Source organism: Pollachius pollachius (genome assembly GCF_949987615.1).
Source record: "Pollachius pollachius genome assembly, chromosome: 4".
Lineage (NCBI taxonomy): Eukaryota > Metazoa > Chordata > Actinopteri > Gadiformes > Gadidae > Pollachius > Pollachius pollachius.
This window is the reverse complement of record NC_136937.1, coordinates 8,557,121-8,570,098: the sequence shown is the minus strand read 5'-3', so window position 1 is coordinate 8,570,098 and position 12,978 is coordinate 8,557,121. Positions and strand designations below refer to the sequence as shown.

Below are 12,978 nucleotides of genomic sequence, written 5' to 3'. Positions count from 1 at the left end.
TTGGTGTACATCCCACAATGTGTTTTTACAGTAAGAAGTGGACCGGCTTTCTAACATGTGCTCGCTGTCTAGGTTCCATGATGGTAAACAAGTCCAGTGTTCCCAGTATGATGCCCTGGTGGAGCTGGCTTCTATCTGCGCACTGTGCAACGACTCATCGCTGGACTTCAACGAGGTCAGTTCCTCATCGCTGAATATTAATAAAGGATTAAAACCTTTTTATATTAAATTTTTGGTTAGCCAATTACATAAAATGATGTTTTGGTGTTCGACCCAAGGGGGACATGATGTGATATTGTCTATGTTGTGTTTGTCTTCAGGCCAAGGGTGTGTTTGAGAAGGTGGGAGAGGCCACAGAGACAGCCCTCACCTGCTTGGTGGAGAAGATGAACGTGTTTGATACGGAGCTCAAGGGCCTGACAAAGATTGAGAGAGCCAACGCCTGTAACTCTGTAAGTAGAGCAAACACCTGTAACTCTATATAGAACCAACACCTGTAACTCTATAGAGGATCAACACCTGTACCTCTGTAAATAGAGCTCTGTATAGAGAACCAGCACCTGTAGCTCTGTATAGAGAAACAACACCTGCAACTCTATAGAGGACCAACACCTGTAACTCTTTATAGAGAGCCAACACAGGTAACTGTATATAGAACCAACACCTGTAACTCTATAGAGAACCAACACCTGTAACTGTATAGAGAACCAACACCTGCAACTCTATAGAGGACCAACACCTGTAACTCTTTATAGAGAGCCAACACAGGTAACTGTATATAGAACCAACACCTGTAACTCTGAATAGAGAACCAACACCTGTAACTCTGAATAGAGAACCAACACCTGTAACTCTGAATAGAGAACCAACACCTGTAACTCTGAATAGAGAACCAACACCTGTAACTCTGTATAGAGAACCAACACCTGTAACTCTGTATAGAGAACCAACACCTGTAACTCTGTATAGAGAACCAACACCTGTAACTCTGTATAGAGAACCAACATCTGTAACTCTGTATAGAGAACCAACACCTGTAACTCTATATAAGCTTAAGCTTGCTTTAAATTCTACTTATTAAATGAGATAAGATGGTCAATTCCAAAGACTTCTTTGGTAGCTCTATAAAAGCCCATTTCTAACTGCTCGTAATGATTCTCCTCCAGGTGTTCAAGCAGCTGATGAAGAAAGAGTTCACCCTAGAGTTCTCCAGAGACAGGAAGTCCATGTCTGTGTACTGCACCCCGAACAAAGCGAGGGCCTCCATCGGCAAGATGTTTATCAAGGTAAGATATGAGCAGTCAATCATGAATCATTAGTGTCACCATATCCCTTATCTAGCAATGTATCGCTCCGTCGTCACATTTTGGTTTATGTCGATTCAAGTTTTATTATGATTTGTGTGAGAATGTATTGCCTAAATCAACCATACTGCACTGCTCTGTTTGGTATTAGTGCTGTACAAATCTGCCTTGTACGACTGTTTATCTGAACATTCCTCAAAAGAGTCGGAAAGAAGTCTTTAGCTGTTATATCGATTAAAAATAATCTGTTCATTATTAAAGTCCATTGATGTCGGTCTCTATTAATATCCAGGTGTAATTGAAGTTGTTAAATAATAAAAGGCGCACGTCTGACTCTGCGCTTTTTTGTGTTTCTGATCGGACCCCTTCCTGCTGTCCGCCGTGTGTCCACCTATAGGGAGCTCCAGAGGGCGTGATCGACCGGTGCACCCACATCCGAGTTGGCAGTAACAAGGTTCCCCTGACCGCCGCCATCAAGGAGAAGGTGCTGTCTGTGATCCGGGAGTACGGCACCGGCCGGGACACGCTGCGCTGCCTGGCGCTGGCCACCCGCGACAACCCGGGCAGGAAGGAGGACATGGCGCTGGAGGACTGCAACCGCTTCGTCGACTACGAGGTGGGAGAACACGCTTGTTTATGTGAACCGCTTCTGACATCCTTGTGGTTTTTTGGGGGTCTGTAATTGCATCTCTGATTAGGGCGGATTGTGTCATTCCCGTTAACAGACGAATGCATTGGTGAAGGCCAGTGATCAAAAGCTTGGATAAAAAGTGGATCAGCATTTGACTTGGCCTGATCTATAATCTCAAAAATTCTGAAAAGCGTTTCCATCTGTGTCCTCCTCCCGTAAAGAGACTTCGCTATTGCTTTGCATTAAAAAAAAAAAATCATAGTCCCAACCTTTACACAGCAAACCGATTTTACTCAAAGTACAATCGATCGTCTGTTCCAACGTTAGAGCAAACAGAGTATTCCCTACGATATGCTATATTTTTTGATTGGAGGGTGTTAGTGGCAGCTGCTACCTAGGTCCATCTAACTGAGACGCGGTGGGACACTGTAGCACAGCAAGTTTTCACACACAAACAAATCTATTGAAACAGAAGTTTACATTTTCACTCCCAAGCGTGTGGTACACTAGTCCATTCATTCTCTTGAAAAAATCTCACCCACCAACTTGGACAAGGCCCATAAAGTGTTGCTTGGCCCATCCCTCATGTCTATACATGCTCTCTTCCCCCAGACCGACCTGACGTTTGTGGGCTGTGTGGGCATGCTGGACCCCCCTAGAGCAGAGGTGGCTGCTTCCATTAAACTGTGTAGCCTGGCGGGCATCAGAGTCATCATGATCACCGGAGACAACAAGGGTGAGTACAGTGCTGCCGTCCGACCCCTCCAAACCCCTCGTTGCTGCCCCCTCTCGTTCTGTTTTTCCTAACCATACCTGGGCCTCCACAGGGACCGCCGTGGCCATCTGCAGACGCGTGGGCATCTTCAGCGAGGACGACGACGTCTCCAGCATGGCCTACACCGGCCGCGAGTTCGACGACCTCACGCCCGCGCAGCAGCGCGAGGCGGTGGTGAAGGCTCGCTGCTTCGCCCGGGTGGAGCCCTCCCACAAGTCCAAGATCATCGAGATCCTGCAGTCCTACGATGAGATCACCGCCATGGTAGGCGCTGAGACGCGTTGGTGGAAGAACACGGTGGATGTTGTGCGGATACTGTGAACTTTTGAAAAGATCGCATTCGATTTTATGGATCAGCTGTTCCTACGCTTTTTGGGCCTGTGACCCCGTTTCTAGTTCTGAAAACGTTTGTGATCCCAAATTTAACCATTTTTGTGCATGTGCTTCAACTCAAATAGTCTTTACCCAATCAACATCTACCGGTAATATCAATTTTCTGGTGATGTGTTCTCCTCCCTCTACTACACACTAGGTGATTAGAAGTAGTTTGCTCGCAGCTTATGCAGTCAGTTCCTGTATAAAGGATATCTATGAGACTTTTAAAAAAGATACATGACTTGCTATAGTGGATTATCAAAAATCTATAGCTTATGTCAGCCATCTCCTCCGACCCCATATGTATATCAGGGGAGCCCAAGTGGGGTCCCGACCCAAAGGTTGGGAACCACTGTTATAGATGATATGAAAAAGACCGATTTCTATCATCCATCTCCCATACACATTCTTGAACTGATGATCTTAATATACACTGTAGAACACTAGTATACATTAAAGCTCTGCTCACTCTAATGCTCTTCTCTCTCCAGACGGGCGACGGTGTGAACGACGCGCCGGCGCTCAAGAAGGCGGAAATCGGCATCGCCATGGGCTCCGGCACGGCCGTGGCCAAGTCAGCCTCGGAGATGGTGCTGGCCGATGACAACTTCTCCACCATCGTGGCGGCCGTGGAGGAGGGCCGCGCCATCTACAACAACATGAAGCAGTTCATCAGATACCTCATCTCCTCCAACGTGGGGGAGGTGGTCTGGTCGGTACTCTCTCACCTGCCTTGGTTGCTCCACCTTGATTTGATTCCACCTGAACAGTGGGGCATAGAATAGTCTGGTGGTCATGGTGTCCGACCCCCAGCCCAAACGTCCTGAGTCCAATCCCCATTGTCCCCAGCATAACTGTAGGTTTCCTTGATCAAGATAATCTGAAATCAACCTGCTCTGTTACGTCATTGGAGTCACTTTGGGTCCATGCAACCGGGATTTTACCAGTGTAGTAGTAAATTGCCGGTAAACATTTACATTTAAGCTGGAATACAACTGAAGATGGCTGTGTTCTGATATTTTGGGGGTAGTCTGGCGTGTGATTCAGGTTTTTACACAGCGTGTGTGTGTGTGTGTGTGTGTGTGTGTGTGTGTGTGTGTGTGTGTGTGTGTGTGTGTGTGTGTGTGTGTGTGTAACGTGTGCCATGCCTTCACAGCATCTTCCTGACCGCGGCCCTTGGCTTCCCCGAGGCTCTCATCCCGGTCCAGCTGCTCTGGGTCAACCTGGTGACGGACGGCCTGCCCGCCACCGCCCTAGGCTTCAACCCCCCGGACCTGGACATCATGAGCAAGCCCCCGCGCAATGCCCGCGAGCCCCTCATCTCCGGGTGGCTCTTCTTCAGATACCTCGCCATCGGATGTGAGTGGGGAGTTGGGGGTTCAATGTCAAAGTGGTTACGGTTGCACGGTTTGGCTGTTTGTGTGCTCTCTGTGAAAATCAAACCTAAGGGTATAGTGAGAAGTTTTTGCTGCAATGCCACTAAAATCCAACTAGTAGCCACCTCTGTTGGATCAATAAATAGTGCTGTGCTTTTGTTGCTTTCGTTGTTCTGTTTGCCTTCGTTGACCAGTGATGTCCGCAGTGGGATGTATCGGATTTATTAATAGTTTGGTACTGATGTGTTTTAAAGTGAGAGTAAGATTATTTTCGTTTTTATATTTGAAAAAAGTTCAAGTATAATATATCAACGGATAATTATGTAAAAGCACAAAGGGCAAACCTAAGGGATATCTTGGTGGGCAAAATCGTAGACTTTAATCGTGACTATAAATGATTTTACGGGTCAAATTAAATGGAGTGATGCTGCATGTTCACCTGAGCACAGCTAGTGGTGGCCTCCTGCTCATCAGACCCTGTTGTAAAGGTTTCACCGTCCGATGCGCCTGTGGTATGATATCTAACCGACTCTGCCCCTCCAGGTTACGTCGGCGCAGGCACAGTCGGAGCCGCTGCCTGGTGGTTCGTAGCTGCCGAGGACGGGCCCCGGATTACCTTCTACCAGTTGGTACGTACCGGCCATGACCAGCCACTCACACTCAGAAAGCTGTCTTACCGTCCACCACTATGCGTATACTCTTGGGCATACATTTTTACATGCATACATTTTTCTTTTTGCGTTCATGTATATTTAAAATTTCTTTGTGAATCTCACCATCTGGAAGATATAATTTTTTTTTTGCTGTACTATGTGCAATGACAATAAAGATAATGATACTATTTTCTAGTGCATACTCGTGTGTGTACTCTGAATTGCGTGTACTCTGCGACTCTAAACCACCGCCTCCCCACAGAGCCACTTCCTGCAGTGCGGCGCCGACAACCCCGAGTTCGAGGGCGTGAGCTGCGAGGTGTTTGAGTCCCCGTATCCCATGACGATGGCCCTGTCGGTGTTGGTCACCATCGAGATGTGCAACGCTCTCAACAGGTCAGCAAAAAGAATGACCCGACAAAGCACCAAACCCCTTGACCAGTGCTGTGCCTGCCATTAAACCGCCTTTAAATCGTTGACCTTTTTTCAGCCGTTTAATTGAGAACGACTCGTACCTTGTTATTTGAGCGGCGGTTGTGTTCTGCTTCCAGCGTGTCTGAGAACCAGTCCCTGATGCGCATGCCTCCCTGGGAGAACGTGTGGCTGCTGGGAGCCATCTGCCTCTCCATGTCCCTGCACTTCCTCATCCTCCACGTGGAACCACTACCGGTACGTCCAGCTTCCGTCCAGTGGACTCGATGTGGTCGTTGGGTTACTCTTCCTCAAAGAAATGGGGCCTAGCTTTAAACTCTGCAAACCTGACTTTACGACTTTGACGTCATACTGACAGTTTTGTGCCACAAGACTCTTGACTAAGCAAGCTTTCTACCGCAAATAACGTTTCGTTAAGGCAATGCTAAGCGAATGAGCCGTGAGCAACACGGCAATACAGTCCCTAGTACGGGACTGTACTGACTTGCAAAACGCCTGCGCTTAAAAATGGGAATTACCGGACCACGGTAGTATGTTGACGACCCCCATACACGGTTGACGAGTGAAACGCCCTTTCCCCCTTCGCAGATGATCTTCCAGATCACCCCCCTCAACCTGACCCAGTGGCTGATGGTGCTGAAGATCTCCCTGCCCGTCATCCTGTTGGACGAGCTGCTCAAGTTCTCGGCCAGGAACTACCTGGAGGCCGGTAAAGAGCAGGAGAAGCCTAAGGGCTGCCGCCTGGCTGCATGCATGGAGGGCATCTCCTGGCCCTTCGTGGGCCTCTCCATCCCACTGGTGCTATGGATCTACAGTTCTGACACTAACATGGCCGACATGTTCTGGTCTTGACTGACTCGAGCACCCCAGCACTGAGTTTTCTTCCGACACACCTGCCCCTTTCCTCACCACCACCGCCCCCACCCCACCCCTACCCCAGTCTCTGCCTACCTATGTGTGCATAGCTAGTATGTGTGTGTGTTTTGTGTAGGAGTAGAGTGTGTTTGTGTAGAGCTAGAGCGTATGCTTGTGTGGTTTTGCTGAGTGTTCACGAAAAGGACCAAGTTTAACACACACAAAAACGACGTAACCTATAATCTAAAATCGTGGCAATGAGAAGTTATTTGTTAATTATTTTTGTTTTATTTGGATAGATGAGGCTCTATAGTGGGTTCACCAATGAACATCACTCCCATAGCTGTGGACATATACGCTGGTTCAAACGAGAAAACAACAATGTATCAGGTTTTGTGTTTGTTATTGTCAATATTGCCTTTTTTTAAATGTATATTTTAAATGATTTGGGAATATTTTTCATCTCATTTCACTACAGTATCAATTGCAAACTCCCGTGTTATGTTAAGTCACCCTTTTCATACAAAACTAGATATTCCTCAGCAGTACATCGACCTGTACAGAGATTTCACACTATTTTATGCAACGGTTTTTGTTCTGTTTTTGTATTGCTTTGGTTTCTACCAAGCGTGGCTTATTAAGAGCGCCTTGATTTATTTTCTAATGTTTGCCATTGTGTCTTCAGTATAACTTTAGAAGTCTTTCAGAGCCAACGGACAAAGATCGTGCGGCAAGAAGGATGGGAAAGGTTTGGGGAGTGAGCGGTTGAATGCGGGAAAACAAATGGAGACATTAGTTATGCTCTAAAAAAACGAAACTAAACAAAGGAAAGCTGCATGTTCTGTGACCAAGCATGAACTGTATGTGGTTTCTTCATTTATTATTTTAAATTGACATGCCCCCCACCCCTCCCTTGTTAATGTAAAAGCTACTTCCGTGGATGTTAAGTGTTTTAAGAACTATGATTTGAAAAGCCAGTTTTTCTGCAATAGGCAGAGCACAGCTACCTCAGTACGACAAATTTTGCTCCTTTATAGATGCCTAATACGTGGCATTCCACAGTCGATATTTAACAGTTCGTTCAAATGACAGTATAGGATATGAGGTGTGCTCCTATTGGCTTGTGCAGAAAACAAAATCATCCTAGCCTCAAGCCTTTTAAAAAGAAAAAAAAAGTATTTGTTTTGATTGTTATTTTTCAACTACCATTAACTTTATTTGTGTTAAGAGACTGGCCTGGATATGGTTTAATAATACTAATATTGCCATTTCTTGACGGCAAGGGGTTTGATTCAAAGGAGACTGTGTTCAAAACTGCAAAAAAAAAAGGAAATATATAAAGTACTCTAAATATAAAACTTGGATTGCAAGTGAGATCCCAAATGTATTTTCTTCCATCTTCTACGAAAAATACACTCATGAACCCTTTGAATCAAAGTGTTTTCTGTCTTCATTTATTAATTCTATAGGGGTCTAAGATGATTAGTGTTTTTGTATGTCCATACAATACTTGAAACGGATCATGCACAGACTGATGAATGATTCACCTTTACTTGACACAAACAGGACTGGCAGGGGCTATTTGTAATTCAAAATAAACACAGATCTAGTGTATTTTCACCCTTTCCAGGGGATTAATTTAGAGATCTGTACTGGTCATAACCCTTGTAGTATCGTGTACATTTGCGTTGTCTCATTCCATCCACTCACAACCTCTTGAGTGGACAACTTATGCTTTTGTACATAAGTCAAAAACCCTCGAAAACAGCATGGTTTGGTGGATGTCTGGGTTTCTTTACATTTTGTGTTTGGTTTACTACTCACAACTGTGATTTCTTCCTCAATGCCTTCCACTAGTGGGCCCCTGTCACTTCAGTGAGTATATTCCCTTTACAAGTAAACACCGTATACATATGACATTACACTTACAGTGACGCCTAACGTTACACCAGCTAGATGAAGTCCTACACTTTTTTGACCTACACTATAAACCACTGAATGATGCTGTATGAAAACTTAAAGGTACAATTGAATTTGGGTTTAAAGGCCCCAATTTTGCCATAGGGTCCCCTTTACCGACACAGCAACACAGTGCAAGCAGCCACCTGATAACTAGTCGGTCAGAAGCCTCTTTAGCTTAACTTCAGTTAGACTTCAAAACTTGCGAACGTCCCCACCATCACTATAATCGAAGTAGCTCTAAAGAGATATCGCGCATTTTCTAGTCCCATCTCCATCACGCTTCACTCTTTTCACTTTTTTAAAAAAAAATTTACACCTGCTTAAAATCACACAATGAGTATCCAGGCTTTTCTTTTTTCTTTTCTTTTTTTACCAAATTGTATCAATGAAATGTTGATCTAGTTTGACTAATTGTGTGTCATTCCATAGGTTCGTTCTCATAAAGAAGTCCATTCCATGCACCGAAGATGCAAACGTCCAATATGGTAAACGGCATACATGTCAACACTTGTCATAATCAGCAGATGAAGGAACATGTGGTATGATTGTTTTTCACCGTTGGTTTTCAGAATGAAGTGCTGCAACGTGTTTCGTTGTTTTACCTGTTCCCACGTATTTACCCCACGCATGTTTTCCATTTATCCGGTTAAATGCTGTTTTGATGACAAGAGTATCGCGTACAGCCTACGGGGCAGTACGCAAGAGCCCTGACGTTCATCCTTGCATGAAGAACGACTGAAACCTTTCCAAATTCTCGACTTAAAGGACACTGTTTTTGTTTGTGTGGTTAGTTTTATATTCTTGTAGGCCTACTATACACTGTTGTGCACGCGCTTTTAGCTGTAAGTATGCTTGCGATTTATATTTATAGATTATCTTGTACAATGCAATAAAAAGGTACGTGATTGGTTTTACAGAGGAAGATACATCGTTATAGGTAACCACTGTTTTTTTATAACAATGCGTTGGGGACTTTGCACAAAATATTTATCATGGAGAAATGAACGACTTGACTTGGTTGAACAAAGAATGACGGATGGATGGGGATCACTGATCGACTTAACCTTTAGCATTTGAGATCATTGACACTCCTTCATCGGTGTCTTGCAATACAATACTGTGGGTCGATTGTTGAGTGTACTCTTTTCTCTGCATAGTTTTCCACCTTACAACTCAAAGTGCAGTAAAACCTATTGGAGAGATGGGTACCTCCTCACTACCTTGTCAAAGAACAATATCAACCGTATATGTAAAACGATCATTATCTGCGCCTAACAATGATTGTCCATGCATTACTGCAATTGTTCCAGGTAAATAAAAACCTTTATGTCTCACTGCCGTGTTTCGTTTGTCCTTCTTCAACCTATAAATCGTGTAAGATTAATAAGATGGGCCCGCAACGATCGTTTTCGAGTACGTCGTTTGCATTACAGAGCGGTAAACTATTTTAAAGAAATGTAAGCGTTCCATTATGACTGTCCCGTAAATTTGATAACACCCATTTGGCAAGTTCATTGTCACAACTCAACCACTAGGTGTCATTGTTGAGTCAGATTCCACCAAGCACTACCTGCACTTAATAACCTGAGGATGTGGCTCGTCGACAAGCACTAGTTGAATGGTATTTTAGTATTTTGATCTTGAGACATTTGGAGCTTAATCCTATACGTCTGTAAAAGGCGTAATACCCATCTAATCTTAAGTCAATAATGGTGTAATTATTTAGAAGTCATACAGCCTATATGTGTTTGGAACATCTGTGAACATAACCCAAGGTAACGTATTAAATTTAATTTATAAATATCGGTAGCCTACAAAACATTGTCGAGAATAAAGATTTTTTCAAAAAATATAAGCAGTAAACACTACATTTCGATTTGTTTTGTTGTGAAGCCAATAGGAAAAAAAAACCTTCAGGTAATGACCAAACACATTTTGCCCTGTCTCTTTAACCAGCAAGACTGTCAATCATATTTAGTCTGGTCCCTCCCATTTCTTGCAGCTCTCTGCTGCTACACTGAGATGGGGACACACAGCACCATCACAGCCAAGGAAATGTCTGTAAAACCACATATATCAGGATGGGCCACTGAAATGGGATAAGACGGCGGAAGAAAGACAAATTCTTCCAGGATATTTGAACGCGAGGCAGACTGGATAATCTTGATTTTTCTGCGAAAAGTGATTTTCTTGTCGCTTATTGCCCGTTTCTCCACCATTCGCCTTGGACGTTACTGGTAGGTACAAAGGGTTTCAGAAATACTGTGTTATGAATGAACCGTGGGCAAGTAAATGGCGAACGGCCGCATCGGCTATGTGGTGTGAAGTGTTGATGAAGAGTAAATAAATAAGGAGCCTTTTGGTTTTACTTCTCCCCACACCACGCTACAGTCAAAATCCAGGTCTGAGCGAAGACAGATGCTGTCATTGTGTTGCGTCTGAGATTTTTCTCTCTACAGATCGCCAAGGGACTCTTTTTTTCTTGGAATAATGCACGACCAACGGGAAGCCAATTCACATTTTCCCGTGTTATACACATCCCCCGATAATATTATACACAGGCAGCCGCTCACTTCTGCTCAGATTTATTATTGCCACTGCGAAACCGCGGATAAGTGTAAACAGTTAGATTGTGCAGTTTGGATCGGATTTGCTGTATTGTAATTATTGTTGGGTTGTGGGATTTTTTTTTCTTCCGTTTCGATACCGATTTCCCCGTGTCGAAAGCAGGACTGTAAGCAAGCGACCGTGCAGCCTGCCGCTGACATCATCCCCGTGTGGACAATGGTGGAACCGGTGGGATTCATCGAAGCGTGGAAAGCTCAGTTCCCAGAGTCTGAGCCCCCTAAAATGGAGTTGCGGTCTGTGGGGGGCATCGAACAGGAGCTGGAGAAATGCAAAGCCACTATTAGACGGCTGGAACAAGAGGTGAACAAGGAGCGTTTTCGCATGATCTACCTGCAGACTCTCCTGGCCAAGGAGAGGAAGAGCTACGACCGTCAACGATGGGGCTTCCGGAAGACGCCGATCAACGAGGGGGGCGACCCCAATGCCACACAGGGCGCCGACTGCCCGTCCCAGCAGCCACACATGCAGGAGACCGGGGGAGTCGGCGTGGTCGGCGGTACCGGGGAAAGAAGCCGCTTCCAGCCTGTGGCAGAATGCGGGAGGTCCAAGGCCAGACCCCCTCCGGCGAGGAAGTCCGCCTCCCACGGAGACGGCCTGGAGCTCCAGTCTGCGTTTGAGGTCCCCCAGCAGGCAGAGTCCTGCGACAGCCTGGACGGCCTCTCGCCCTCCAAGCAGCAGAGAGGGGGCGGAGCCTCGGTGTCCCCGCGGAGGCCCGGTCTGCCTCCCGACAAGGACCTCCCCATCGACCCCAAGGACAAGCTGGGCATGGGCCTCGGCGTGGCCGCCCTGCGGTCCAACTTCGAGAGGATCAAGCGGGCCAACTCCCACTCGGCCGGGGACGTTGCCAAGGCGACGGACAAACCGATGCAGCAGCCGCCGCCGCCGCCGCCGTTCTACACCAACATGGAGTTCCACCACGACCGGGGGCTGGTGCGGGTCAACGACCGCGAGGTGTCGGACCAGATCAGCACCCTGGGCACCCAGGCCATGCAGATGGAGCGCAAGAGGTCCCTGCACTCGTTGCCCGGCAACCTGGCCACGGCGGCGGGCGAGCTCCGGACCCGGCCCGTGTATAGAGGGCGGTCCACGGAGAGCACCTGCGGCTACGACGCCGAGTACGAAGACGGGGAGCCCAACCCGCGGCACCCGGCCCGCGCCAACGGCGGGAAGCCGCCGCCGCCGCCGTGGCAACCGTCGGACTTCCAGGTGTACTCCAGCGTGTACGTGGGCGGGGTGATGATGGGCGAGGGCGGGGGTGCCGGTGGTGTAGCCGTAGGGGGAGGGGGGGTGATGATGAGGGAGCACGGAGGGGGTGGCGACGACCACCTCCTCACCTGGCCGCGCCGCTCCTACTCCCCGGGGAGCTTTGAGGACGCGGGCGGCGGCGGCGGCGGCGGCGGCGGCGGCGGCGGCTACACGCCGGACTGCAGCTCCAACGAGAACCTGACGTCCAGCGAGGAGGACTTCTCCTCGGGCCAGTCCAGCCACGTCTCGCCCAGCCCCACCGCCACCTCTGCCAACACGGCTGGCACCACCGCCTTCCGCCGGCCCTACCGGGAGAAGAGCCGCTCGCCCTCACAGAACTCCCAGAACTCCCAGCACTCGTACGACAGCAGCAGCCCGCCCACGCCGCAGTCCCAGAAGCGGCAGCACCACCGGCCGCAGGGGGGCCACGTGGTGATGTCGGAGGCCACCATCGTCAGCGTGCGCAAGACGGGGCAGATCTGGCCGCCCGCCTCCCACCATGACGGCGCTCCCCACGGTAAGGCCGTGGCCCACGGGAACGCTTTTCCCGCTGGGTCGTTTGGTTGGTTTGCGGTGGATGTGTGTGTTGTGTTGAATCGGTCAAAGTGCTGCAAATGTTACAATTAACTCAATTGTGTCCTATTTGACTCAAGTGCTGAATGTCTTTTTAAAGGGAAATGTGTCACTGTTAGTAAAATAAGGCGTGTAGGAGAACCAGGGGTAAAATCCTATATTTTTGACA

The 12,978-nt window shown here is 47.4% G+C and overlaps 2 protein-coding genes across 3 annotated transcripts in view; both read left to right on the top strand.

The window, feature by feature from the left end:
* atp2a2b (ATPase sarcoplasmic/endoplasmic reticulum Ca2+ transporting 2b) overlaps positions 1-9,668 on the top strand; it is a 30,135-nt gene extending 20,467 nt beyond the window's left edge. The window contains exons 12-23 of the mRNA XM_079734863.1: positions 73-175; positions 321-452; positions 1,167-1,286; positions 1,702-1,920; positions 2,548-2,671; positions 2,763-2,974; positions 3,577-3,797; positions 4,242-4,444; positions 5,005-5,090; positions 5,377-5,510; positions 5,666-5,783; positions 6,135-9,668. Coding sequence (XP_079590989.1) covers positions 73-175; positions 321-452; positions 1,167-1,286; positions 1,702-1,920; positions 2,548-2,671; positions 2,763-2,974; positions 3,577-3,797; positions 4,242-4,444; positions 5,005-5,090; positions 5,377-5,510; positions 5,666-5,783; positions 6,135-6,398 — 1,936 coding nt within the window. The 3' untranslated portion in view covers positions 6,399-9,668. The remainder of the gene's footprint in view (positions 1-72; positions 176-320; positions 453-1,166; positions 1,287-1,701; positions 1,921-2,547; positions 2,672-2,762; positions 2,975-3,576; positions 3,798-4,241; positions 4,445-5,004; positions 5,091-5,376; positions 5,511-5,665; positions 5,784-6,134) is intronic.
* Positions 9,669-10,421: 753 nt separating this feature from the next.
* Positions 10,422-12,978, top strand: part of bcr (BCR activator of RhoGEF and GTPase) — a 52,676-nt gene continuing 50,119 nt past the window's right edge. The window contains exons 1-2 of one of the 2 annotated variants that reach the window (XM_079734596.1): positions 10,422-10,600; positions 11,094-12,753. In XM_079734596.1, coding sequence (XP_079590722.1) covers positions 11,148-12,753 — 1,606 coding nt within the window. In that variant the 5' untranslated portion in view covers positions 10,422-10,600; positions 11,094-11,147. Of the gene's footprint in view, positions 12,754-12,978 lie in introns of both variants that reach the window. The other variant, XM_079734595.1, reaches the window with a different exon arrangement.